Genomic DNA, 26,071 nt, shown 5'->3' with positions numbered 1-26,071 from the left:
CCAAAGGGGAGTTAGACAAGGATGCCTATTAGCCCCATTTTTATTTAACATCTATGTTAACTCCCTGATCACATGTTGCCGTGAAATCGAACCCCCCCCCCCTCCCGTGTTCTCTAAGGGCAGAAAAGTACCAGTTTTAATGTATGCGGATGACGCTGTTCTTCTCTCTCAAACCAAAGTGGGCCTGAAACGTGCCTTAGGAAAGTTTAGTGACCAATGTAACACTGAACTGTTAACAATTAACTTTGCCAAAACCAAAATTGTACATTTTAACCGCTCCTTCAGGAAAGATAATTGGAGCGTAAAGGGAAATGCCACTGAACAGACTAAGACCTTCCAATACTTAGACATTACTTTCTCTTATAATGCCAAACTGTCAACACACCTGACCACATCAGCTATATCAGCAGGAAGAAGTGCAAATGCCATCCTTAGATTATTCAGAAGGAAAGGAGCTGGCTTCCTCCCGATGGCCCTAAACGTTTTTCAGGCAAAATCTCTAGCCCAACTCCTGTATGGCTCTCAAATTAGCCCCTCTGCCAACCTTAAGACCCTTGAAACAGTACAATCAAAATTCTTAAGATCATTATTTGCTACCCCAAAGTGTACACCTAATGCAGTCTTAAGGCAAGAGGCAGGACTGCCCAGAGTGGAATTAAAAGTCTGGGAGCAAGCAATATCCCTCTGGCTGAAAATCCATTACAATCCTAAGGGACTGTTACCTTGCTTCCTGGCCGCAGCTCCCTATCCTCCTTGGCTTATGCAAATAACTAATAAGATCAAACAAATTGGCCTAAACCCTGAAAATCTTTTTTTTGAAACTCCGAACAAGGCAAAAGCAATTATCACTCAGAGACTTTACAATGTCGAATTACAACAAGAAGTCGCCCTACTCCCGGAGACGTATAGATGCTTAAAAGCTTGGCCTAATTTTGCAGCTGCCCCTTACTTAACTAACATCACTAACGAAGCTTATAGATGGGCTTTCTCTAGAGCCCGCTTTGAGACAATGCCCTCAGCAGTGCTGTACGGCAAATTCACGCGGGTACCCATGCATGCGCGTCTCTGCCCCTGTATGTCTAATAAGGTAGAATCTGTCACACACATCCTTCTATTTTGCGAATTTTATAGTGAAGAATGAGTTCAACTTATTTTGCCGCTTTTATCAAAATTTATACCCCTACAACATTATTTGGAATCCTCCCCCGAAATTCTACGAAAATACCTTCTGGAAGATTCCTCAAGCTCAATATCATATGAGGTGGCCAAATTTTGCACTTTAGTAATCAGGAAGCATAAATCTCTTCTGTTGAATGGCACACTGCGAAGTTCCCTTGTGTAATCTTTTTTTTTCCCCTTTTCTGATGTTGTTGTTGATTTCTTTTTGTTTGATTTTGTGGTGTTTAGTGTTACTGGCTTTTGCCGCAATAAAACTTGAACTTGAAGCTATTCATTTGCGTTTTCATGGCTCTTTTTTGGTTTTGTTACTGTGTGGTACCCAGTTCAGCTACTGATTGATTGACTGACTGTGTGACTGCAGTGCATCATTTATTGCTTTCATTTTATGGCTCCATGGTCTCGTTAGATAGTAAAATTCATGTTCAATTGCTGTTTTAGGGTTGTTTTTAAAAGTCTGGAACAGATTAATCCGTTTTGCATTACTTTCTATGGGAAAGTGCATCTTGCTTTTAGAAAGCTTTGGTTTTGGAACAGACTTCCGGAACGGATTAAGTTTGAGAATCAAGGTACCACTGTACTCTGTACCCTGAGCACATGGGTAAAGTCCTTGCCTATATGAGAGAGAATGGAACAGGACTTGAGAAACAGCACTTGCTTCACTTCTCAGAAAGATCTGGTAACCAACAAGAGGGGAAAGCAACCAATACATCTAAGTACGATATTATTTGTTGAATCTCTTTAGCCATCTTTCTCAATAACGACAGTTTTGAGACAGTTTTACAGAAATATAAAAACATATAAAACGAATATAAAAGATACACAACAAAGGATATAAGTTACTGGTGGTTAGTCCCTAGTCTGGAGGTCTGGTTTGGCCATCTATGCAAATTTTTCTGGTTGTCTAAGAACAAATCAATTTTGGCAGCGGTGATGTAAAAATTGTTTGTTTGAAAAAAAGAGATGCAGCTCAGCACCCTGACAGTAATGCCAACCGTCCCCTTCTTCATCACAAGACTGATCATTTGATGAGAGAGGGGGAGATGAGCTATGTGGATCAGCTGGAGGGGTGCCTCTGGGTCCTCTGGGTAAGGGGGGGCAACCACCCCCACCCCTTGTGTGTGTTCCCCAAACAGCTGGCTAAGGGTCAATGTGGCTCTCAATGGGTGGTTAGCCATGCATTATAGGCAGACTTTAGGAAGATATTACAAACATAACCATTTAAAGTTTATGTAAGAAAGAGTTAAAGAGTTATCCACAGAAATATGTCCATGGTGAGACTCAAGAACTGGACCTAAGAGAAACCTAGGATGCTGATCCTGGATACATCTTGGAAACAAGGCAGGACCTACATGCACCCCATGAGAAAGTGACTGAGGTTGTCCTGATGATATCGTCTACATGCCCCACAGAGGGGAGTTTGTGGCAGCCATACCACCACGGAGGACTTCTTCTGGGAGCCAACTGAAGTCACAGCAGGTGCTGAAAGTAATACTAAAACAATCTTAGAAAGTCACTCATTTCACCTTTATCCTTTTACAGCCCTCATATGGGGTCAGGAATAAAAATCCGATTTCACTTTTTGTGTGTTTATATACACAGAAACTGAGGTTCATTCATTCAACTGAAGTTCAAGTTAAGATTTGAAAAAGGATTTAATCTCACTCCCAGGGGAAGTCTGAAACAAGTCACAGATCACAGATCTTGGAATTTTAGAGTTGGAAGGGATCCCAGGGGCCATCTAGTCCAACCCTCTCAATGCAGGAATCTCAGCTAGATCATACATGACAAGTGGCCACCCAAGCTCTGCTTAAAAACCTCCAAGGAAGAAGAGCCCACTACCTCCTAAGGGAGTCTGTTCCACTGTCAAACAGCTCCTACTGTCAGAAAGTTCTTCCTGATGTTTAGTTGGAACCTCCTTTCTTGTAACTTGAAGCCATGGGTTCAGGTCCTGGCCTCCAGAGCAGGACACATCTGTGCATGCGTGTGACAGTAAATCTCTACCCATCCTGACTATCTAAAGGTGACACCAACAGGCTCTTCACACAAGGACCTCAGGACTCTAATCAATAACAAAAGATATCACAAGAACCACCCTTATATATATGCATATATGTGGTTATATGCTCAACTACCACAGTGATCCCTCCAAATCTTTTCCCACTATTACAAATGGCTTTACAGTTCTTAAGAATCAATTTATAAGTGTTGTTCTTTCAGCTTCATAACAACTCTGTGATAAAGACAGTGTGTCTCAGGCCACCCTGAAAACTACCAGATTTGTAGTGGCATTATTGTTCACAGTGCCACAAAATTCTTGCTTTTGTGGACTACCCAAAAACCTCTGCAGCTGGCCGGACTTTGGGGGGTCTCCCATGTCCAAGCTCAAGTCACTGGGCCCCATGGTAAGCACTGGAATTACAAAGAAAGTACAATAATCTATTGCAAACTTTTAATATAGGAACATAGGTATGCACTGGCACCAATTCTTAAAAATATGTAGCACACAACGATTCCAAATGTTTGCAGACCATTCTCTCTATACAACTCAGGTGTTATGTTTGCTTCCTTGCTCAGTTAGCAACTTCGTAATAAGCAAGCTCAGATATATCTAGCCTGATCACTTGGGAATCTAAGACAAAGCAATTTAAACTTCTTGCAGTTTTTAGTTTGTTTCTGTTGAGCAATCAGCTTTCTCTCTGAAGAGTTTAAGGTCTCAAATTTTCCAGCACCATTCTTGTGACTACCCTAGTAAAATAACCAAGTGTCACAAGTCATGCACTGGAGAGGTAGCAAAGGAAGTGCTGTCAATTTCCCATCAGCTCTCTAAAAAATGTTTAAAGCAGCACTGGAAGGAAGAACAGATTAATGGTATATGTGTACAAGCATTACCGGCCCTGCCAAAGTTAAGGGATTCCTATGTTCGAAAGAGAAAGCTTGTTACCAGTCAGGATCTAGAATACAGTGGTACTTAATTCGTTCTGGAGGTCTGTTCTTGACCTGAAACTGTTCTTAACCAGAGGTACCACTTTAGCTAATGGGGCCTCCTGCTGCCTCCGCGCCGCCAGAGCACAATTTCTGTTCTCATCCTGAAGCAAAGTTCTTAACCTGAGGTACTATTTCTGGGTTAGCAGAGTCTGTAACCTGAAGCGTCTGTAACCCGAGGTACCACTGTACAGTACTGGATTTGGGGAACTCTCAGTTCAAATGCCTGTTTGGCCACAAACTCACTAGATAGCCTTCAGAAGGTCGAAATCTCTCACCCTCACCTGTAAACGAGGTGGATAAAAATCAATGATTTAAAAATAAAAATCAAAAAAATTGGATCCACTTCATTGGATTACCTTGGATTCTAGCCCTATAGGAGAGGGGGGAGAAAAAAATCACCCACTTTTCCCACACAGAATTGCAGTCCTTTATCATGTCTAAGTGAGAAAGGTCCATTTTCCTCACAGGGAAAATGGCTGCCATCCCCTGATCATTTCAGTTGCCCTTCTCAGAAACTTTTCCAGCTCTGCCTTCTCCTTCATCAGAACCGCACACAGTGTTCCGCAACGTAGATTTGTATAAAGCAGGGTGGGAGAAATCAATGATTTTTTGAAATAAAAAATAGGATTTTGTTGATATAATCAGATTTTTTTATTTAAATAGGATTCTTTCGATTTAAATTGGATTTTTAAAATAAAATATTTTTGGAGGAAAAATCTTCCTAAAGATAGTATTCTATCTACGTTACATTATAGTCCAGAGGCTATTCATCAGGAAATAAGGATTTGTTTTAAGTTTTTCATGTGTGCTAAAACTCAGTCTAAGGTGTGTGTTGTTTTTTTAAAAAACGTTTAACTACATCAGTTCACAAACATGGATACATATGCTATAGTGTTATTGTTTTAGTTAAATAAATTGTTTAAATTGTCATTAAGGAAATGATTATTTTTCTCCTTCCAATCAAGTACAGCTGAAAAGTTGTCCAAATATAAACTGTTAACTTATTAAACCTCACCATAATTTCATAATTATCTTTCTATGTATTTCTAACAGTATAACTAAATCAGTAATTTTTTATAGAACTGTCAAAATGACTCTGAAAATTTAATGTTCTAAAAAGGAAACCTTCGTCTGGTTGTAAATATTAAGAATATACCAGCAAGAATGAGTCTTTCTGTAAAAAAAAAAAAGATTTACATCAAGCCTTACTGACTAGTGATTTAAATTGTGATTTAAATTGATTTGATTTAAATCAAACCCACCCTGCCTGTAAAAAACAGGATTAAAAGAGAGCTACCTCCAAGATGGCTGGTGAGAATAATAACACACCTGGCATACTAATCCTGAAGAGGGTTAGGCAAATTAATGGAGCAGAAGGCTATCAGCAGTAGGTGCTCCCTTGCTCTCGGAGGCAGAATGCCTGTCGCCCACTGCTGGGAACCCCAATTGGGGAGGGCGCTGCTGCAGTCCTGTCCTGCTTGAGCCTCCTCCAGGCATCAGGTTGGTCACTGAGAACAGGATGCTGGGCTAGATGGGCCTTTGCTCTGATCCAGGAGGCTCTTCTTATGGTTCTGAGCTGTGATCCTGTGCATGAGAACTAGGGAGCAACACTTTGTGATCCCGGCTGGACTTCCCCCCCATGTCAGCTCTAACAGGAGCCGATTGTAAAACACTTTGTGACTATTAATCCCGCTATAAGATGCGGTCAGAGTGAGGAAACCAAATCACCATCTCACAGCTATAGTGGGGTCCTCAGGAGTCCCGAACTAATGGATTTGTTTCCTAACCTCGCAGCAGCACTGTCCAAAGGTCATAAACTGCCCACAGGGTGGCAGGTCCGGGGCAAGAGTGTGGCAGTTTCAGGGATTCTGCACTGTGAGCAGAATGGCAACTACGTAGTAAGGCAGGCATTTCTTTTTATTTTTGTGTGAAAGGGAGTGCAAGGCAGAAAAAGAAGCTCTGTTGTCTCAACCCTGGCACCTTTCGGCCAGGCATTCTGTCACCAAGCCTCACCTTGTGTGGGAAGCTCCAGAAAGAGCAGCAATACAACCATCTTACCTGTTGCTGATGCTCACGGAGCACCTCTGAACATGGAAAAACAAATGGTTTCACGATACCCGGAGGGCTAATAAACACGACCTTTATTTCGGAAGCAGCAGCTCGCTTCATCATATGCATGAAGGAAACCGCGCAGGTCCTGAATCTAAAGGTGTGCGCACAGGTAGGCAGTGGACTCGCTGCCGGGCACGTTGATAACGGCCCCAGCGATTCCCCCTGCCCCTCTCCTAGGCGTGGGCTCCACACACAGATGTGGGCAGGCGGTGGGAGCAAGGGAAGATGCCTCAAAAGAGGGGGGTGCAGCACCGTGGCGCCACAGTGGAGCAGTGCTGCATCCAGGGCTGGATTGAGGTTTGATGAGGCCCTCAGCTCCTGAAGTTAATGGGGCCCTTTCTATGTCCAGCTGTCCTTTGTCCACAACAAATTGCCACTGTTTTTTGTGTTGAATATATGATATGGTAATTTATGGACCTAATAGGTACCTGAAGAAATTTGCACATAACAAATAGGAGCCTACACAACACAACACACTGTTGCTGTATGTAGGTTTTATTTTATTTTTTTTAATCTTATATTTTGGAAATGTACATCTAGGATTTTTTCCCTTTCCTTTTTTGGGGGGCCCCCAAGAGAGGGGGGGGCCTAACTTATAGCTTATTTAGCTCATACGTGCATCCGGCACGCATGCATCCCTGCTCCTAAATGGCCGACGGGCCCCCTTGGAAAGTGGCCCGGGTGCCCGCCAGGGGGTCTCTGCCAGCCTCCCTCCCTGCACCCAGCGCGGCGCGCTGCACCCACCGTAGATCATGGCCAGGCCCGTCTCGTGCAGGAAGCGCGCGCGGCGGTGCTTGAAGAGCCAGATGGTGAGGATGGTGAGGGTGAGCAGGAGGATGAAGATGAGCAGGTTGGCGCTGTCCTGGCGGTGGCTGGCTTCGGCCGCCTTCTCGGACACAATCTCCTCCTCCAGCGCCACGGGCCGCGCTCCGGAGGCCAGCAGCGGCTCTGCCCGGGCGCCCAGCCCCGCCGCCGCCGCCGCCGCCAGCAGCAGCCCCAGGAGCAGCCGCTGCTGCCGCCGGCCAGGGTCCCCCAGGTGTCCCGCCGGCCCGGCTCTCCAGCCGCCCCGCGGCAGCTGGGCCAGGGCAGCCATGGCTCCTCCGGGTCCCCCTCCGCTTCTTCCCTCCCCGCAGCCGGGACTGGAGAGGGAGGAGGAAGCGCCGATCCCAGGCCGAGCAGGCGCGGCCAGCAGGGGCGCGCGAGGAGCAGGCGCCGTAGGGAGAGCAGCGCCGGGCGCGCGGCGGAGCGCAGGGTGGGCTCCGGAGTGGGTCCCCCTGGGAAGCGCAGCGGTCGCCCCCAGGGCGCAGGCCCGCCCAGGAGGCGAGGCGAGGCGGCAGCAGGGCCCGCAGGATGATCTCGGTGTGGAAGAAGCTCTATTCCTCCTTGTTACAACAAACGTGACATCATGCAGGGCCGTCTGGGGTGCAAAGAACCGCCCAGCACCCCCAAATTTAGTTGCGTCTGCCAAGCGCCGCCGTTGTTCTAATCCAGCCCCGCTGCTTCGCCTTCCAAAAGGAAGAGGCTGCTGCAGAACCTCGCCCCTTCCATGCGAAAGGCCAGCCCCGCCTCGTTCCTGCTCCCAGCCTGGTCCGCGGGCAGGCGGGACTACAACCGGTGCAGCTGACCCGCCCTCCGCGCGTGGCTGGGAACGGCTCCCCATCCCCCAGCAAGGGACGCCCCTGCTTCCCCCAGGACGGGGTGAGGATGGAGAGCAGGGCGTTGCTATAGGCCAGCAGGCACTGCCAGGCTGCTTGGGTGCCGCAGCCCAACTTCTCGCCAGGAGGCCTGCCCTGGCCAGGGAGCATCAGTAATACCTAGGTATATATGTATTTTGCTTTTCTAGCTTGATCCAAATGATTTATTATTTCATAACAGGTAGATAGTTAAGACCTTGGGTGGCTTCAGCGGCAGGCACCTGGCACCCCGCAGAAATCAGTGCCCGGATGCCCCACCCCCCCTGCACCCCCGGGTAAGGATGGCCCCGTTCCGGAGTCCCCTTGGAAGAGAAGTGATTGCGCCCAGGGCAGGCCCAGCCAGGAGCCACAGGACCAGCAGATCCAGGTGTGGAAGCTCTATTCCTCCTTATTACAACAAACATGACATCATCATCATAATTTATTTATACCCCACCCATCTGGCTGGGTTTCCCAGCCACTCTGGGCGGCTTCCAACAAAGATTAAAAATACGTTAAAACATCCGTCATTCAAAACTTCCCTAAACAGGGCTGCCTTCAGATGTCTTTTAAAAGTCAGGTAGTTGCTTATTGCCTTGACATCTGCTGGGAGGGCGTTCCACAGGGTGGGCACCACCACCAAGAAGGCCCTCTGCCTGGTTCCCTGTAACTTCGCTTCTTGCCGGAGAGGGACCCTGGCATCCGGGGTGGAGGCACTCCTTCAGGTCTACTGGGCCAAGGCCATTGAGGGCTTTCAAGGTCAGCACCGACCCTTTGAATTGTGCTCGGAAACGTACTGGGAGCCAACTTAAGTCTTTCAAGACTGGTGTTATGTGGTCCTGGCGGCCACTCCCAGTCCCCAGTCTGGCTGCCGCATTCTGGATTAATTGCAGTTTCCGTGTCCCCTTCAAAGGCAGCTCCACGTAGAGCACATTGCAGTAGTCCAAGCGAGAGATAACTAAAGCATGCACCACTCTGGCCAGACAGTCTGCGGGCAGGGAGGGTCTCAGCCTGCGTCCCAGATGGAGCTGCCCAGGACACAGAATTGACCTACGCCTCCTTGGACAGCGGTGAGTCCAAAATGACTCCCAGGCTGTGCACCTGGTCCTTCAGGAACAGTTACCCCGTTCAGGACCAGGGAGTCCTCCACACCAGCCTCTCCCCTGTCCCCCAATAACAGTACTTCCGTCTTGCCAGGATTCAACCTCAATCTGTTAGCCACCATCCAACCGCCTCCAGACACTCACACAGGATCTCCACTGGTTCTGCTTTGAAAGACCGTGCCATGTGGTAATCCTTTGCAGATGACTGCCAGTGCCTGGAGACAGATGGTCAGGTGGTGCATCCACAGCAGTGACCAGAGGAGGAATGACCACTGGGAGGAGCGCAGAGAGGCACTGCCATAGTGCACCTGCAGCAGCCAAAGCGGACACTTTCCTCTGCCCCAGCTACAGCAAAACATGTCCGTCCAGTATCAGTCTGTACACAGACACAGCAGGCGCTGTAACTTTGACATCACTCACGAAGGTGAAGGTGTTAAAGCTGTCTGTGGTTCTCCCAAAAAATAATAGGTGCTCAAACTTTTTTCTGTGGACCAACACTTTCAGAATAAAATAAAAGAAAAATACTTACTGTATTTTTCCGTGTATAAGATTCCCCCTATTTTGGGGGACTCAAAATTAAGAAAATGGGGGGAGATTGCCCCCGTGTATAAGACTATCCCCCTTTTAACATTTTTAGTAAAAAAAATCCTAGTCTTATACACAGAAAAGTATGGAAATTTTTTTACTGATAACAGAAACATTGGAAAACAGCTAGGATTGTCCTCATTGTCACTTGCTCTCATTTTGAAAATACGTTTATCCATATTCTACAATCAATCAATCAATTGATAGCATACTATACTGCACTGAAATGTTTAAATGCTTCTTTGACACATGCCATTCTCTCCTGCTGCCACACCATTTGAGAGCCACGGTGGGAGACCACACGGGGGGCGGGGGGAGGCCCCTTGCCAGTATTTTGGTCAGGGGTGAAAAGAAGGTGGTGGGGCGAAATACAAGGGTTCCCTTTGGGTGGGGGCTGGGGGGTATCCTTTTGGCTGCCCTAGTTATGCCCACCCCCCAGGTGAGATCGAGGAAAGGGAGGGGTGTTGTGATGGTTGTTGAGAAGCCAGACTGAAGGAGGTGACTGAAACCACCTGTTGCCAACACAGAATGACTTTGTGCAAGGATTAATTTGTGCACGTTTATAGTATGTGACCCAGCTAATACAAACTGTGTGCACTTCAGTTTTTAGCCTCTGTGGGAAAAAGTGTTATGCACTTTATTTGTTACTACTGCCACATACTGGCTGCTGGTTATTTAACTGTTTATATCTGATGGTACTGGAAATGTTTATCATTATGTTCCCACAGACCAAGGCTCCTTTGGGATCAAGGTCAGGAACTAATTTTAACAAGCAAATATCCAATTCTGATTTATATGGTCCATGGAGTCACGAAGAGTCGGACACAACTAAACAACAACAACAACAACAGACATCAATTGATATGTTTTCATGATTGAAAGTTTATTTTATCATGAATTAAAATATAACATCCATATTATCAAAATGAATTATTTATTTGGATTGCCATATTATGCTTTGAAATAAATTACCGGTAGCATTTAAACTGTTATTGTTAATGATGTATTGATTTGTATTTTTTATTGTTATGTTGTGAGTGGAATAGCAGCATGGAAACTGAAATAATAAAAGCAGTTTATTTAGCAATTTAATAACTTGCATTTCAGGGAATTAGATTAGATGCCCTTGGAGTCCTTTTCAATTCTGTGATTTTATGATTCTACCCAATCTTATCTACCCAATCAAGTCAGAGCTGTATTGAAGGACCCCACAAATATATCTGTCTTATTATCTAAATGTGCAGACTAAAGAAATGGTTAATTTGATACCTTGCCACTTGCCCCAGAGAGCAAGGAAAATAAAGCATTTACCATTTTCAACAGAGATGGCCATAGACATATTAACACTAACTTAATCTACAGTATGTAATCCAAAGAAAAACCAGAATTCCCACATCCTCAAGAACAGTGAAATGGTTGGGAAATGTAAAACATCAGCATCAATATGAAAAATGCTTTGTTATTCCCTTTGACAACTGACTATTGGAAAGCTTTCACTCAATTACATTTCGAACAAATGGAATCCATGGTGCCGTTGGGGAGATTTCATGGGATCCCAGTGCAACATCCTAGTGTCTGTGAGGCTTTGGTTCATTATATCTTTCAGTGTCAGTTGTATACTGATATTACAGAACATTATTTTGAGCTATTATTAAAGAGAATTAAATACTTGGATTTGAAAGAATCTGGGCTTCCTGTTATAAGCACATGATAGTATGTAACCTGGAGAGTTGCTTCATTCAGAGTAAAAGCCACTGAATGCAGGGGGAAGTTTTTGGATTCCATTTCTGTCAGCTGTCATAGTGATTTGAAGACATGAGAGTATAAAGCATATCTTGCTGTCATCAAATTTACCTGCTTACATGTTTATTTGTTTTATAAACAAATCTCTGCTTATCACAAGGAATTGCATACATATAATATATTAATTTTAACTGTAACTACTGCGCCTTTATGGAAGTTTTGGTATCATGTTTATTAGTGATCCAAGGGCCGATCCAATAAACATTCATTCATACTCACTTCATCTTGAGTATTCCCAAGGGAGGGCTTTACAACCTTGTTCTGCTTCAGCATTTAGTCCATTTAGCTACCATGACTAACTACCATGACTATTCATAGGTAAAAAGTAGAAGAATTACATTTCAGAAGTGAAAACAAGGCACAGAACTGACTCCATTCATGAAGTTTGTATTCCAGCGTGATATGAATAAAAGTTTCATTGGACAATCCAAATTCAAATATCATGGGAAGCAGAGAACAATTCATCTTCCCATATGTCATTACTTTATAAACCTATGCCATCTCTCTGTTCCCCCATGTATTGCCTCTCCAGAAATAAAAAAATTCAAAACCCATTGGTTATTTCAATTGTGCTTTTCTGCCTCTTTTTCAGTGCTGAAACTCCTTTTTAGGTGTGGTGACCAGAATGCATTCAAAATACAAAACTGCCATACATTTATAATAAGGCATTATGATACTGCATATTATTATTATTATTATTATTATTATTATTATTATTATTATTCTGCCCTTCCCACAAGGGAGCCCAGGGCAGTGTACAACATAATTCATGAATACAAACATCTCAAAATATTAAAATATTAAAAATTATATACCTTATGATGGAAGCCTAATGCAAACATTGATAAGTATTGACACCCAGGGTGGGTAGATCTTGTGTCTTCCAATACTTTGCAATGAGTATTCTTGCTGCTGTTGTAGCATACATAAAGAAAGTTCTATCCTTCTTTGGCACCAATTGGCCGACTATGCCCAGGAGGAAGGCCTCTGGTGTCTTCAGGAAGGTATCTTTAAATACCTTTTTCATTTCATTATAGATCATCTCCCAGAAAGCCTTAATCTTTGGGCACGTCCACCAAAGGTGAAAGAATGTACCTTCATTTTCTTTACATTTCCAACATTTATTATCGGGCAAATGATAGATTTTTGCAAGCTTGACTGGTGTCATGTACAAGATCTACCCACCCTGGAAGAGTGGCAGATGAAGGTGATGGACTATATGGAACTGGCGGAAATGACTGGCAGAATCCGAGACCAGGGAGAAGAGTTGGTGGAAGAAGATTGGAAGAAATTCAAAGACTATTTGCAGAAACATTGTAAAATTAATGAATGGTAAAATGATGTTGGATTGAAATCAAGCGGCCTTAGCAACAAGGTTAGTAAGAATATGTAAAAAATGGAATGATAATGGATGAAAATATAAAGTTATAATATGTTGAGATATAGAGTTAAGATAAATGAAAGAGGGTAAGGATTTGCTGAACTAACCATGTGAACGGGAATACAAAAAAGGGAGGTGTGAGGAGGTCAGGGAAATAAGGAAACAAAATTTAAGATATGAAAAAATTGATTTGTTTTTAATTATTTTTTATCTACTTTTCTGTATTTTGTATCTTTTCTATGTATTTTTGTATTTTTTTCTTTTTCTTTGCTTTCTTTTTATTCTGTAATTTTCTTCTTTTTGTAAAACTTCAATAAATATCTTTTTTAAAAAAAGATAAGTATTGACACCCATGATCTGAAAATGATTAAATGAAGATTGTCTAACACCCCATCACTAGCTTTTTTAAAAAAGTATATTAATCATAGATTAATAAAGCAAACAAGAAATAAATTAGTTAATAAAGCAAGAAGGAAAGAAATAATAAGAGAGTGCTGCAGTGCAATTCTCTGCATGTCTGCTCAGATGTAAGGGCCCATTGAGTTCAATTGGAATTTTAACCTTGATCATGAAAAGCTAAATTATAATGATGCTCCCAGACCATCCATAATATTAAATGACTAATGATAAATACATTATACCTTTGCTTGATAAAATTTCTGGACGTCATTAATACTGTGTCAGTTTTGCAGGAAAGAGCAGCTACCATTTTTAAATTATTCCATTCTAGTGGCTCCCAATAAAAACTCTGCAGAGCCCAAGTTTCCCTTTTCCTTTTACCCTCCTCAAAAGGCTGCCTTGGCGGCTTACAAATATCTCTTACAAAGACAGCCTTTCCCCTCCGTTTCATAATCTAAAAGACACGACACAAAAGGTAGCATCTTTCAGATATTAAACCTGAGGGCAGAGACTGTCTCATCAGTGACATTTGTAAGTCACTCTGGCAGTCTTTTTTAAACCCAAGAGCAGGATAAAAATGCTTTAAATATAATACAAATAAATCATTGGAAGGGCTTATGTTTCCACCTATCTTGCTACTGAGCATGTTATTATTGTTTTGACATTTCTGCTTAACTTTAGACAGCCAAGGCTTCAATATTATTACTATCCTATACTATTCTTTAACTACCTAGGCCTTTTCTTTTAAAATTATTTTTAAAATATATTATTCAAACAATATGCAAGCGTCTCACTTAAAGCAACACTTGAACCAGTGACTTCCAGACCCACCCTATGGCTGGAAGGTGAGGCCTTCTTGGTGGTGGCTCCACCAGGTGTGCTGGGGGCAAGGGCAGGGCCTTATCAATGGTGGCTCCCCCTTTGTTGGACACCTTCCTTCATTACTGAATCTCAGAAGAAATTTAGGAACACCTCTAATTGCTCAGGTGTTTGGTGGCTGGAAGATATACTGCTTCTGGCAACTCTGAGATCCCTAGTTGTGAATAGCTTCAAGTTGTGGGGTTTTTTTATCTAAAAAAACTGGTTTGAATGTTTTGGCTGTTTTTAAAATGCTTGTGAATTATTTTTAACGGCCGCTTTAAGTTGGTTTAAATGTTTGGTCTTGCTGTGTCTGTCATCTTGTGCTCCTTCGGCAGGAATAGGACCCGGATTAGTAATAACTGTTTTATTATGTTTCTTCATGGCCTGCTTGATGCTGTTGTCTTTTTCAATTTAAAAGTTCCCCTTGCTTTGTATATGGATATTTATCGCTTATGGTAAAGGCGCTTGGTGACAATAGGAGAACAGGAAGAGGCGCTGAGGGCAAAGAAAAGAGGCGCCAAACTCATCCCCTCAGAAACTCGGGTGCGACCGAGCCAAGAGAGAGTCAGGCGGCGAAGAAAGGCGTGTGGCGCAGCCATTGGCAGGCCCACCTGAACTCGGCCCCGCCCACTTCCGCCGATTCGCGCCGCCGCCACCAGCAGCGGCCCCGCCTTCCTCCTTCCTCTCTTAGGCGTTTGCTTGCTTGCTTGAGAGGCTCCCACCAGCCTCCGCTGGGCATTACGTCATCCCCACGCGCCGATCGGCGAAGGCCCGACTCCTCGCGTCGCATCGCGTTCGCGTCTCAGCTCTCGCCGGAAGCTTCCCGCTGGCCTTTCGTGCGCGTGCGCGGCCCCGGCAGTGCCTGTGAGGGAACGAGGCAGACGATGGCGGCCGCCTCTCTGTGGAAAGGGCTGGTCGGCGTCGGACTCTTCGCCCTGGCGCACGCGGCCTTCTCCGCCGCGCAGCGTGAGTGGCTCCGGCCTCCGCCTGCGGCGGCAGCGCCCCGTCCCCATGCCCTACGCGCATGCGCATCCGGGCGGAGGGGGTGTCCTGGTGGGCTTCGCCGCCCCCCTCGCCGCCCGGCCCAGCCCCCCCTCCTGGGAAGGTGGCGGGGGGCGCCGAGGGTTCCCAGGCGGGGCGGGGGCGCGAGCAGGACGTGTCTTCTGGAATGTGCCGCCTCCCTGGGGGGCGGCCCGGGCAGGGGGGTCCCAAGGGCTGCTCGGGTTTCTGGCTGGCCCGCGGCCGCCAGCGTTTCCCCGCCTCACCTACTGGGAGGGAGGGAGGGAATTCCGCCTGCCGCGTTTAGAGGAAAGGGAGGAGGGTCGTAAATTGCGAGGGTAGAATTAACCAGTGCCGGATTTACGTATAAGCTCAACAAGCTCTAGCATAGGGCCCCACTCTTTTGGGGGGGGCCCAAAAAAATTAAGGGGGTAAAAACCTGGATGTACATTTCCAAAATATAAGTTCAACAATTACTTTGATAAAATACATATTTTGTTATGTGCAAATGGCTTTAGATACCTATGAGGTCCATAAATTACCATATAGCATATACTCAACACAAAAAACAGCAACAATTTGTTGTGGACAAAGGACAGCTGGACATATCAAGGGCCCCATTACCTTCAGGAGCTTATAGCTTAGGGCCCCATCAAGCCTAAGTCCGGCCCTGACCACCACGGAGAAGAACGTGGCTATGCAGCATGGGAATTGTGGTAGAGTCGGAAGGGGATCCCGTGGGACATCCAGGGCAGATGCAGGAGCAGTTTGTAGGCACAATCCTGCTCTGGTTGACTGCATTCAGTAGGGCTTGCTCTCAAGTAAGGGTGCATAGAGCTGTAGCCTTGTGAAGCTTACACTGATTGGAGCCCGCAACTTTTTTCAGATGTGTGAGACATCAGGAGATAGAATTTTATGAGACGCTAGTGAAATACCCATTATTACGTATGGCAGCCATTGGAACCTGGGAGGGATGGATTGTTGCCTCCTCACATTCCCAGATACTGAGCATTGTACACATTCCCGGTACCATCCTGATTTCTGGCTTTTGTCCATGCTCGACTGTGGTGGGAAAATGTCAGACCTTATCTTAGGCTGTGTAGTTGTTGGATCCCAAGACCTTAAAAAGAACAGTCCACAAAAGGTTTCTCTGATCTCTGTAGCACTAAGATGGTGAATGGCACCTGGTGAAATTTTGCCTTTATGTTCGTCTCATAGAATTCTAAGCCTGGCAGTGAATAGAACAAAGACTTTTAATGGCTGGAAATGGAACTTGATGTGGAAAGACTATGGGGTGTAGTGGGTGGAATAGGAGTGCCATTAGAAGTCAAGGGGATCAGTTGGATTGGTGTGACACCAGCGTACACTGTGGGAGAGAGGTTGGGAGAACTAGGCTGGTGTTAGGATAAAGGCAGCTGGTGAGTAGCAGGTGCTTGACTAAGGCAATAGGGAATAGATGTTGTATCAAGTATGATGTGGAGACAGTATGTTTTTGTCAGTTGTGTGAATGAAGGGAGTCTTAAGCTCAGCAGGTGGTGGTCATCTCAGCAGAAGTGCTGGATTAATCATGCAACTCCTGATGCAATGTGTTGCTTGATCTGGTCTCTACATCTGTAATCTGTATGCCAGATGAGCTAACAGTAACCATGCAAATCCCTTCAGGGTTATGTGCGTCAGTATGAATCCCCCAGATACAGCAGTCAAGATTTTAATGGGAACAGCTTGTTGGGAACATATCTAACCAGTTTTGTAATACAGTGGTACCTCGGGTTACAGACGCTTCAGGTTACAGACTCCGCCCACCCAGAAATAGTACCTCGGGTTAAGAACTTTGCTTCAGGATGAGAACAGAAATCGTGCGGCGCCAGCGGGAGGCCCCATTAGCTAAAGTGGTATCTCTGGTTAAGAACAGTTTCATGTTAAGAACGGACCTCCGGAATGAATTAAGTTCTTAACCTGAGGTACCATTGTATCTAGATTGGTTACTGGTTTGCTTCGAAACGCTGTTCAAGTTGTTGGTTTTAACCTTGGAAACTCATAATTGCTTGAGACTCTGGTCCCTAAGATTTGCCTTCTCCCACATCAGCCTTCAGTAAGATCTCCTACTGAGGCCCCTCTGAGAGCCACCACCATTAAAGATAATGTGGGCAATAATGAAGGAGAGGGTTTTCTCATATGTGGCAGGCCAGTTGTAGAGTATAATTTAAAGTAGTATTGGGGAATGCTGTATTTTAGAAGATACTTCATGTTTTGCTGCTTTAATTGCTATTTCACATGTGCATTCTGCTGTGTTGACTACTTTTCATTATATATTATTTTATTTAAAAATTGCATTGCATACCACTCTAGGATAAATATTAAGAAGAGTAGTATAGAAATACCAAAAATGGATGAGTAGCTGGGCTAGTAATTTCATGGGCCTCTCCTGGAATTGTCACACAATGGGTTTTGGTGACTGGACTGATGGCATGCTGCCAGACCTTGGCCTAGTCCATAAAATACTTGGATTGAAGGCAGCCAATGTGAATTCCCCATTTGTATCTTTTTGCTCTAACATAGATTGTAATCTGTGGGGCAGGGACAGATTCTCTCTGATATGGGCACTTGGACACTGTTCAAGTAACCAGTTAAAATAGTACGGTGGAGGCTTGTCACCACAACTCTATATGTGTGTACTGACACCCTGGCCAACAAACATGAGTGACTGCTGACATAGTACCAGTTGTAACATTTTCAGCTTGGTTGTAAAATTGCATTGTGAATTTGCACAAACTCCCATATTTCTGGATCAGGGCAGTCAGTTGAACAGGAGAAGCTAGATGGTGGAGTGATTTGTTTCTGTTGCCGGCAGTGATTCCCTGTTATGACAAGTTTGGGAGAACAGTTTAATATGCATACTGAAGCAACATAGACTGGTTGCCTTTAGTTGAAATAGTGATTAGTGGTTGTCTAAATGAGCTTGAGGCCTTTCTGTAAGATACGTGAGGAGAAGGGTCATGGCATGCAGAAAGTCTGTGGTTCAGTCCCAGACATCTCCAGGTATGTATGGGCAAGACCTGACTGGAGCCCTGCAGAACTGTTGCCAATCCTTGTGGACAAGTGCAGTAAAGAACTGACTTGGAATAAGGCAGCAGAGAGCTACCAGTGATTCTCTTGCATTACTCAGTTATAGCTGTTGGACACATTTCTCTTGTGTGCACTATGGAGATTAGTTAATCCACCAAGGCAAGATTTGAAGATCTGATTAATAATCAGAAAGAGAAACTGAAGCGGAGGTGGCTTTTTACCTGTAGTGGAGTTGATAGAAAACCCAGCTGTGTGGCCCCTTTTTTGCTCCGTGAACATAGAAAGGAAATCAGATTAATTTACCAGCATGTCTTCATTTTGCAGATCGCTCCTACATGAGATTAACAGAAAAGGAAGATGAAACTTTGCCAATAGATGTAAGTTAAATGTTCTTTTTCTTTCAGTGATGCAAGTGCTGACTTGACTGTGATCCGTAAGATGACACATTTCCATTTAAACTAGTATGGTTGCAATGGAATAAGGTGGGGGGATGAAACATCCAGGAACAAATTAAACGTTTTCACTGGCTTGTGGACTTGTATGGATAGTGTACTGTGTAACTTAATTCTGGCTTTTGTTTTTTACTTTGCCCTGTTTCTACAAACTGAATCTGAGCTCTTGTGTCACCATGCTTCTTCCCCTAATCTGCAGCCTGCATTGCAGTGTGACTGAGATTCATCTGAAATTTGGCATCTTCCTCTTCTCCCTTAGCAGCATTCATTTAGGAATTGCCACTCTCTCCAGTCAGTTCTTTGAAAGCCTCTGCTTTACTCCCCACACTCTGCAGAACAAACAGCCTCTCCCTCTAGCATTTGGCAGGTATTTGTTTGCATGGAGCTGTTGTGTGGTATCTGCTATCCACTTTCCAGCCTAATGTAATCATCCTTCAAAAATTATTACGTATCAGTGTGAGGCATCCTACCCATTCCCACCCACCTCTGCCCCTCCTCCTTTCCACACTAGAGGACTAGATAAGGTTGAGAAGTAGTTGCCAGGCTCATGCCTATTCAGCCATGTAAATAACTTGAGGTGTCTCAAGTCCAAAATTAATCCTGCTGCATTGCACATTTCTGAAGCCATGAGATTTCCCATCTTGAAAAGCACAGTGGTTGGATATTTAAGACCAAACACGAGGGGGAATTCTATTAGCAGTATTTTACTTAAGTCACTCAAGTGCTGTTTACTTTTTAATCTGTTACAGATAGTGCTTCAAACACTGTTGGCCTTTGCGGTTACCTGTTACGGCATAGTACATATTGCAGGGGAATTTAAAGACATGGATGCTACTTCAGAGCTGAAGAATAAGTATGTTTTTACCCATTTCTTTCTGCTGGCATTATTACTTTGCTCAGTGCTTTGCTTTTTATTCTTTCCCCCACCCTTTACATCAGGCAGTCTTCCAGGTCTGTTTAAAGAGGAGGGTTTCTCTCTCCTGATCAATTAGAAGACGTTTAGCAGTTGTTATTTCATCATTTGCACAATGCTGTAAGATTGAGAAACTACAGCTTGCTGTACTTCCCTCTCACACATGGCAAAGTTAAAAGAAACCTGTTCTGTGCTGCATATCTATTAGTAATTGTTATTATTGGATTTATTAGTTACTTTTTCTTTGCTACTGCAACTCAAAGCAACTTACACACATTAAAACCAGGGGTGTGTGGGTGTGTGTATCCCCACCCACTCTAAAAGACCAGATAGTTAAGAGCCAGATGCCTGGTTAAAAAGGAAAGTTTTTGCCATGTTGACTATGAAACCTACATGATTAGCAGGTATCCACCATCTGAATATCAGCAGAAAAATAGGAAGGCTGTAACCTTCATGCCCAATTCCTGTTGGACTCTTGTGGGAAGCAGGAGGAAGGAAGAGATGGCTGCTTGATCCAGCAAGACTCTTCATGGGGTGATGGGAGCCAAAGGGAGATTGCTCAGGAAGCGGTGGAGATAATTGAGAAAATGGTAGAACAGGCTCTTCAGTTTAGCGCATCCTGGACTTCTGCTGCTTTTTCTGCCTCCCATTGTCCTACCAGACTCTGGCCTTAACTCCATCTTATTGCCACATTTTTGGTAGCCATCTTTGGCCTGGCCCTAGCATCCTTCTCTGTCCTGATGCCCCAGTGTGGTTCCTGTGGTTTGTCACCCCTGCTGCTGCTGCTACTACTTCTAGCTAAGAACAGATCATATTTTTATCTTGGAGTTTGATTCTTATCTCTCTGCTTGCCTCCATTGCAAGCTGTGTTTGCTGTTGCTGGTTTTTTCATGTGATTTTAATTTTTATAAGCTACCCTGAGCATTGCATATTCGTTTGAAGGGTGGAATAGAAATTCTTACTAGTATTGGGGCAGGAGGCCAAGTTTGAACTTTTTAATATGTCCAAGGAAGATCTGAAGGTAACCTTGGTTATGGCATTTTAACCAGAATAGGACTGTGAATTAACAGTTATGATTTGTTGCCAATTGCACTTCTCTCCTTTTTGTTCTGCTTTTCGTTTCAGGACATTTGACACATTAAGGAACCATCCATCCTTCTACGTTTTTAATCACCGGGGCAGAGTATTATTCCAGTCCCCAGACACGGTCCATTCTTCCTCCAGCAGGGATGCTTTGTCGTCTAGCGCATCGCTGAAGTTGCGAAAATTCGAACCTCTTCGCCGTTAAAGATTTTTACAGATTATTCTAAAAATAGAACAGGACACTGAGCTGTAACATTGGAGTTGGGGGTGTAAACACTTTTATTTCATTTCTGGAGCAGTATTTATATTGATCATCCAGACTCTCTCTCTCTCTCTCTCTCTCTCTCTCTCTCTCTATATATATATATATATATATATATATAATATTATTAAAAAGGACCTTCTTCAAACACTGTTAATGACAATGACTGAATTTTGAATTGGCAAAACAGTGTAAATTGTTGCTAGAATTATGCTGTGAAGCATCACTTTACTTTTTGTCCATTAGCCCACCATCATGGTTGATTCGAATTTAGTGAAAGCAAATTCTTTATTTCCAAAAAGTAGGCGATTGTTTTAATGCCACAGATGAGCACAGAAGAAAGGGGTATTGGCTTATGCTGCTGTTCTGTTGAATGCTGAGGAAGGGGGCTGCTTTGTGTCTATCCCTTCCCTCCCATCCTTAACACAGAAGACAATGGTGATTGTGTTTCTTTCCTGTCTTCAGCACTTTGGCTGAAGTAATGTGGTTGCTGTTATGACCAGCATCAGAGACATTCAGACAGGCGGTTCTGAAGTGGGAGCTTTACCCAAACTGTTGCCAGGGACACAAAAGCTCCCTTCGTTTATTGCTCAGTGTCCTTGAGCTACCTTGAAATGCTCACAGGTTTTGAAGGGAAATGGATCATTTTTGAGAGCCATTGGAGATCTCACTGGGGGTTAGGCAGGAAGGATGCTTACATCCTTACTACACCATCTGTAGTCTCATCCACTTTACACCAAGCTCCTGCTAATTGTAGCAAGTGCTGGTTGTTGCCTAAGCTGGGAGCAAGGTGGATCGCAACAGGATTACTGCTGCAAAGCAGGAGGGCTGTACCTGAGGAAGGGCTGCAAGTCTGGGTGAGGATGGGACTGCTACATGAGCGAGTGGCTTATAACGTACAAGGATCTCAGGGACTGCTTAGGATGTCTGTCTTGAGATGCCACAAGGCTGTTCAGTTTGTTTTTGTAACGTGGACAAGTTGTTTCCTGACTTTCTGCTCAGAAGGGTGCATTTTAATCCAGCTCCCTCCATTTAGAAGTGTGCACTCTCACTGAAAACGTAGGATGAAGTTTGTCCAAAGGTGGGAGAGCTGCTTTGCTTTTGTTTAAACAATTTACCCCGTTTGTCTTGTTTTTCCACTTTGCTGCATTGCTCTTTTGCTAATGGCATCTCCGAGTCACCTGCCTTGGAGCATGTGGGGTGTTTAAGCAGAGGGAATAGATTCCTGTCAATTCACTAAATTTAGTTTGTCCCCATGTTTGTTTGCCATAGATTTAAACTGGTTGGAGTGGGCTGCAGGAAAGCTGTCCGTCTCTCCTTGGCTGCAATGGCGTGTTTACATTTTACTTTTTCTGCAGTGAAAGAAAGGTGCCCCATCCACTTGTGGCAGCACAGTATAGACGCATGGGCATCAACTGCTGGTGCACTTGTGATAGAATAAAACAATGCATTCCACCCAATATGGTTTGCTCTTTTCTCTGCATGGTGGTTCCTGGTTCCACAAAAAGCACCCTAACCACGGGTCAGGATGGTTGAGCTGTGAATGTAAAGAAGACATGGCCTTGTTTAAACTCAGATTGCTGCTTGTTCATGGAAGTTATTTTAGTGTTACAGTCCCCCCAAGTACACGCAGTGGCAAACTGAACATAAAGTCTGTTATGTAATGGCCTTACTGTTCCCTACCATCCCTTGTCCTGGAGTGAAGACTCCTGCTCTGTAAAACCTGAAACAGTGCTTCAGAACTAAGCACAGAGAACAGCAGCTGGTGGGATCTCCTTTTCTTGACGAGAGAGGCTGCAGGTCTTATGCTTCACCTACTTGATGGTTCACTTTAATATTTCCTTTAAAGTCAGTGAGGGTCTTCCAGCACATTTTCAGAATTACAGCTGCTACTGTTGGGAGTTAAGAGCCAAGTTTTTCTTGACCCTGTATGGGTGATCTGGGCTGCATAAAAGGATCTTGTCCCTTGTGGTAACCCGGCTCCCTGTGGATCTCATTGCATAAAATTGAGGTGGGGTGAGAAAAGTACCCAATCCAATCTTGCAGCGCAGTCCTGAATGTTTGCTAGGAAAAGGTTGCACAGTGCAGTGGAGCTTGTGGGCTAGTGGCTGTGCATAAGAGAATGGCTGGTGTCACAGGTGTCCTTCAGTTTGAACTCCCCTCCCCCTGTCTTAGTACCATGTATGAAAATCATTTTCAGCTAAACTCTCCTTATTAACCAGGTGCCCACAAACCTGGCAAGAACCTGCTTTGGGTTGCCAAAAAGGCTCCCATCACAGCAGGGCATCGCTGCATGAACGGAGTCCTCCCCATGTTTGTGTTTTAAGTTTGCAACCTATTGAATGCCCTTTGGGCATTTAAACTTGCAAGGAGTAGCAGCTTGAAGCTCCAGCATTGACATTAACTATCACGTGTGCAAAACTTGTTCTTTCATTTTTGATCTTGCATTGCCTAATAAAGAACCAACATCCTTAAAAAGCACATGGGGTATGAATTCTTTCTTCAAGGATTGAACTAAGAAAAATGCCACTTTTATAAAGCTGAAGGGTGGTTTTAAATACACCCATTATTTTCCCTTTTATTCGGAAAAGGCTTGTGTTTTACTGCACTTGCTGCTGTACTGGATTGAATTTGCCTTCTGGTTTGCATAGAGCAGTGGTGGTTGGCAACCTTTTTAAGCCCACAGGCACAGCAAAGGTAAAAGACTCCTGGATGGTTAAGTCCAGTCAAAGGTGACTGTGGGGTTGCGTCGCTCATCTCGCTTTCAGGCCAAGGGAGCTGGTGATTGTCCACAGACAGCTTTCTGGGTCCTGTGGCCAGCAGGACTAAACCGCTTCTGGCACAACGGAACACCATGATGGAAACACTGTTTACCTTCCCACCACAGTGATACCTATTTATCTACCTGCACTGGTGTGCTTTCAAACTGCTAGTTTGGCAGAGGCTGGGACAGAGCAACGGGAGCTCACCCTGTCATGGGGATTCGAACCGCCAACCTTCCAATTAGCAAGCCCAAGAGGCTTCAGTGGTTTAGACCACAGCGCCACCCACGTCCCTTCTACAGGCACAGTAGAAACTTATGGGCTACTATAGAACATTTTTCCCAGGCCTTATTTCAGGAGGAAGACATTGCCAGGAAAGCATGCAAGCAACTGAATCCTAGTGCTACTGTTAGAAGCCCATGACTTGAATTCTCTGTACAAAAAGCTTACCTGTTTTTTGAAAAGCTAGCATTACTTCCCACCATCTGAGTTGGCAACTTCTTTTGAATACGTAAGATTTTTTCAGTATAAGATTATTGAGGCAGGCAGAGCTCCAGCTTTAGCCTGAAGTAGCAGCATAGGAGCAGCTCCTCTATTTGAGAGACACCCACTAGAATTTTATAAATAGCAGCTAAATTAGATAGCTGTGGCCGTGTCTGTTTACACCAGGGGTAGGCAACCTAAGGCCCGGGGGCCAGATGTGGCCCAATTGCCTTCTCAATCTGGCCCGTGGACGGTCTGGGAATCAGCATGTTTTTACATGAGTAGAATGTGTACTTTTATTTAAAATGCCCCTCTGGGTTATTTGTGGGGCATAGGAATTTGTTCACCCCCCCAAAAAAAAATATAGTCTGGCCCACCACATGGTCTGAGGGACGGTGGACCGGCCTATGGTTGGAAAAGGTTGCTGACCCCTGGTTTACACCCACACAGGTGAGAGGAAGTTCTAAGGAGCTGCTATTCTAAAGCTCGATTGCAATACACAAAATGCATTTTCCCGTCTCTTGGGATAAAAGTAGTAGTTATGTTTTGATAGCAACACCAACCCTTTCTCTGCGACATGCCTCTCCCTTGTATTGGTACCACTGTATTATGGCAAGCAGCCATGCAGAATACACCTAATTTGCCTAGCAAGTAAATTTTAACATAGTTGAAATTGCCTGCCTAGCCAGTAATTCCGATGAACTCTGCTTACTAAATTTAAAATCTGTTCCAACTCATTGGTTAGCATCATTAGCTAAGGAGCAATAACAGCCAGCATGCAAGTAGTTACTCCATACTCCACACTGAGAACTAGCAATCTGATAAATCAGGGATGTGGTACCTGCTTTTCTCTTGAGACTGCAATTTCCATCCGCCCCACCCAGCTTGGCCAGTGGTCAGGGAGGAGGGAACTCTTGTCCAGGAGCACGGGGACAGCCATATGCTGTTCCTCAGTAGAAAGTTTTCATGGAAGCCTTTTGAAGACAGGTGTAAGCTGCAGTTTTTCAATCTAAACCAGACTTCTTATTTGTTCCAAAGTTGCTTTAAACAAGTTTGTCTACAGGTAAAAAATGGGCAATCAAGTATTCCTCATGTGAACATTTTCTCAAAGATAATGCATGGTGGTGGCGGCTGTAAAAATAAGACCTGCACACATGAATGATTCGAATTTGGACTCACGGCTAGTTGGGTATGTACTGCAAATCTTGAAATATTTTGTCACCAATTTACTTAAGCAGAGGTGTACTCTGCAGTACCCAAATTTGTGTTTTGCCACAGGACCTCCTTGCTCCCATCACACTTAGTAGAAGTGAGGTCCCAATTTCTTCTGGTCTGAGGCCTTTAGCACGGAGGCTGTCAGCTTTCACATGCCAGCATGGTTAATAGGATGCCTCTCCAAAGTTTAAGAAGTTAGGAATTTTTAAAGCTAAACAGAGCAGGCAGACGCACCTGTGCATGAGGCAACATCAAAATGCAGATGTGCATTAGACAGTCTACTTCAAAATAAAAGAACCCCTGCAACTGGTCATTTACAGAGGTGACATCTTAATTACTTGTCTCAACTCCCATTGTCTACCGCCTGCTGAATCTCCCCTTCCCTCCCTAGAGATGTTTAGGGCAAAGCAGAGCAGCTGAATATTACTTCAGTGCAGGAAAATGAGACAAACTACACAATTAGGGTTTTATTTTTAGCACTCACATGGGTATGTGTTTTGTGCATGTGTCTTCTACCATGGTTCCAGGGAGAGCCCTGCCTTGTTTTGCCAATACCAGCCTGCAGAACTGGCAAATTGTGTTCACACAAGATGAGCCACCAAAAGGACCTAGCTTCAGAGAAATTATGTCCACAACCAGAATCTGTCAGCCAAGGTTATCCTTAGCCAAAAGCACACATGGCCAATGGCCATGAAATGGGAGAGCAGCTCAAGTCTTTAGAAGGTTCTGCTCATGATTAGACCAAATTGGGAATG

At 44.4% G+C, this 26,071-nt stretch overlaps 2 protein-coding genes and 1 long non-coding RNA gene across 9 annotated transcripts in view; 2 read left to right on the top strand and 1 right to left on the bottom strand.

Moving 5' to 3' along the window:
• The window catches only part of SLC9A6 (solute carrier family 9 member A6), a 59,460-nt gene extending 51,621 nt beyond the window's left edge, over window positions 1-7,839 (bottom strand). The window contains 2 exon segments of the mRNA XM_083595390.1: window positions 7,021-7,806; window positions 7,809-7,839. Coding sequence (XP_083451516.1) covers window positions 7,021-7,806; window positions 7,809-7,824 — 802 coding nt within the window. The 5' untranslated portion in view covers window positions 7,825-7,839.
• On the top strand, window positions 6,989-10,959 carry LOC310754060. 7 transcript variants are annotated; one of them, XR_014543571.1, is made up of 4 exons: window positions 7,039-7,085; window positions 8,937-9,019; window positions 9,147-9,476; window positions 10,366-10,959. It is a non-coding gene; the product is annotated as an uncharacterized lncRNA (long non-coding RNA). The 7 variants fall into 7 exon arrangements; XR_014543572.1 differs by having other exon boundaries at window positions 7,045-7,085; window positions 8,863-9,019; XR_014543573.1 differs by lacking the exon at window positions 7,039-7,085 and adding an exon at window positions 7,955-8,094.
• Window positions 10,960-14,518: 3,559 nt separating this feature from the next.
• On the top strand, window positions 14,519-23,337 carry MMGT1 (membrane magnesium transporter 1). Its single transcript, XM_083596673.1, has 4 exons — window positions 14,519-15,047; window positions 18,471-18,523; window positions 19,348-19,451; window positions 20,637-23,337. Exons 1-4 carry the CDS (start codon window positions 14,534-14,536, stop codon window positions 20,797-20,799), a joined length of 834 nt encoding a protein of 277 aa, XP_083452799.1. The 5' UTR covers window positions 14,519-14,533; the 3' UTR covers window positions 20,800-23,337.
• The last annotated feature ends 2,734 nt before the right edge of the window (window positions 23,338-26,071 follow it).

Source organism: Podarcis filfolensis (assembly GCF_964270895.1).
Source record: "Podarcis filfolensis genome assembly, chromosome: Z".
Taxonomy (NCBI): domain Eukaryota; kingdom Metazoa; phylum Chordata; class Lepidosauria; order Squamata; family Lacertidae; genus Podarcis; species Podarcis filfolensis.
The sequence above is the reverse complement of the archived record's forward strand: the minus strand, read 5'-3'. Positions and strand labels throughout refer to the sequence as shown.

Coding starts and splice junctions, on each gene's coding strand:
- MMGT1 (XM_083596673.1), top strand. CDS start 14,534: ATGGTAAAGGCGCTTGGTGACAATAGGAGAACAGGAAGAGGCGCTGAG. Junction 15,048..18,470: donor GGCCTTCTCCGCCGCGCAGC/GTGAGTGGCTCC, acceptor TTCATTTTGCAG/ATCGCTCCTACATGAGATTA. Junction 19,452..20,636: donor ACTTCAGAGCTGAAGAATAA/GTATGTTTTTAC, acceptor TTTTCGTTTCAG/GACATTTGACACATTAAGGA.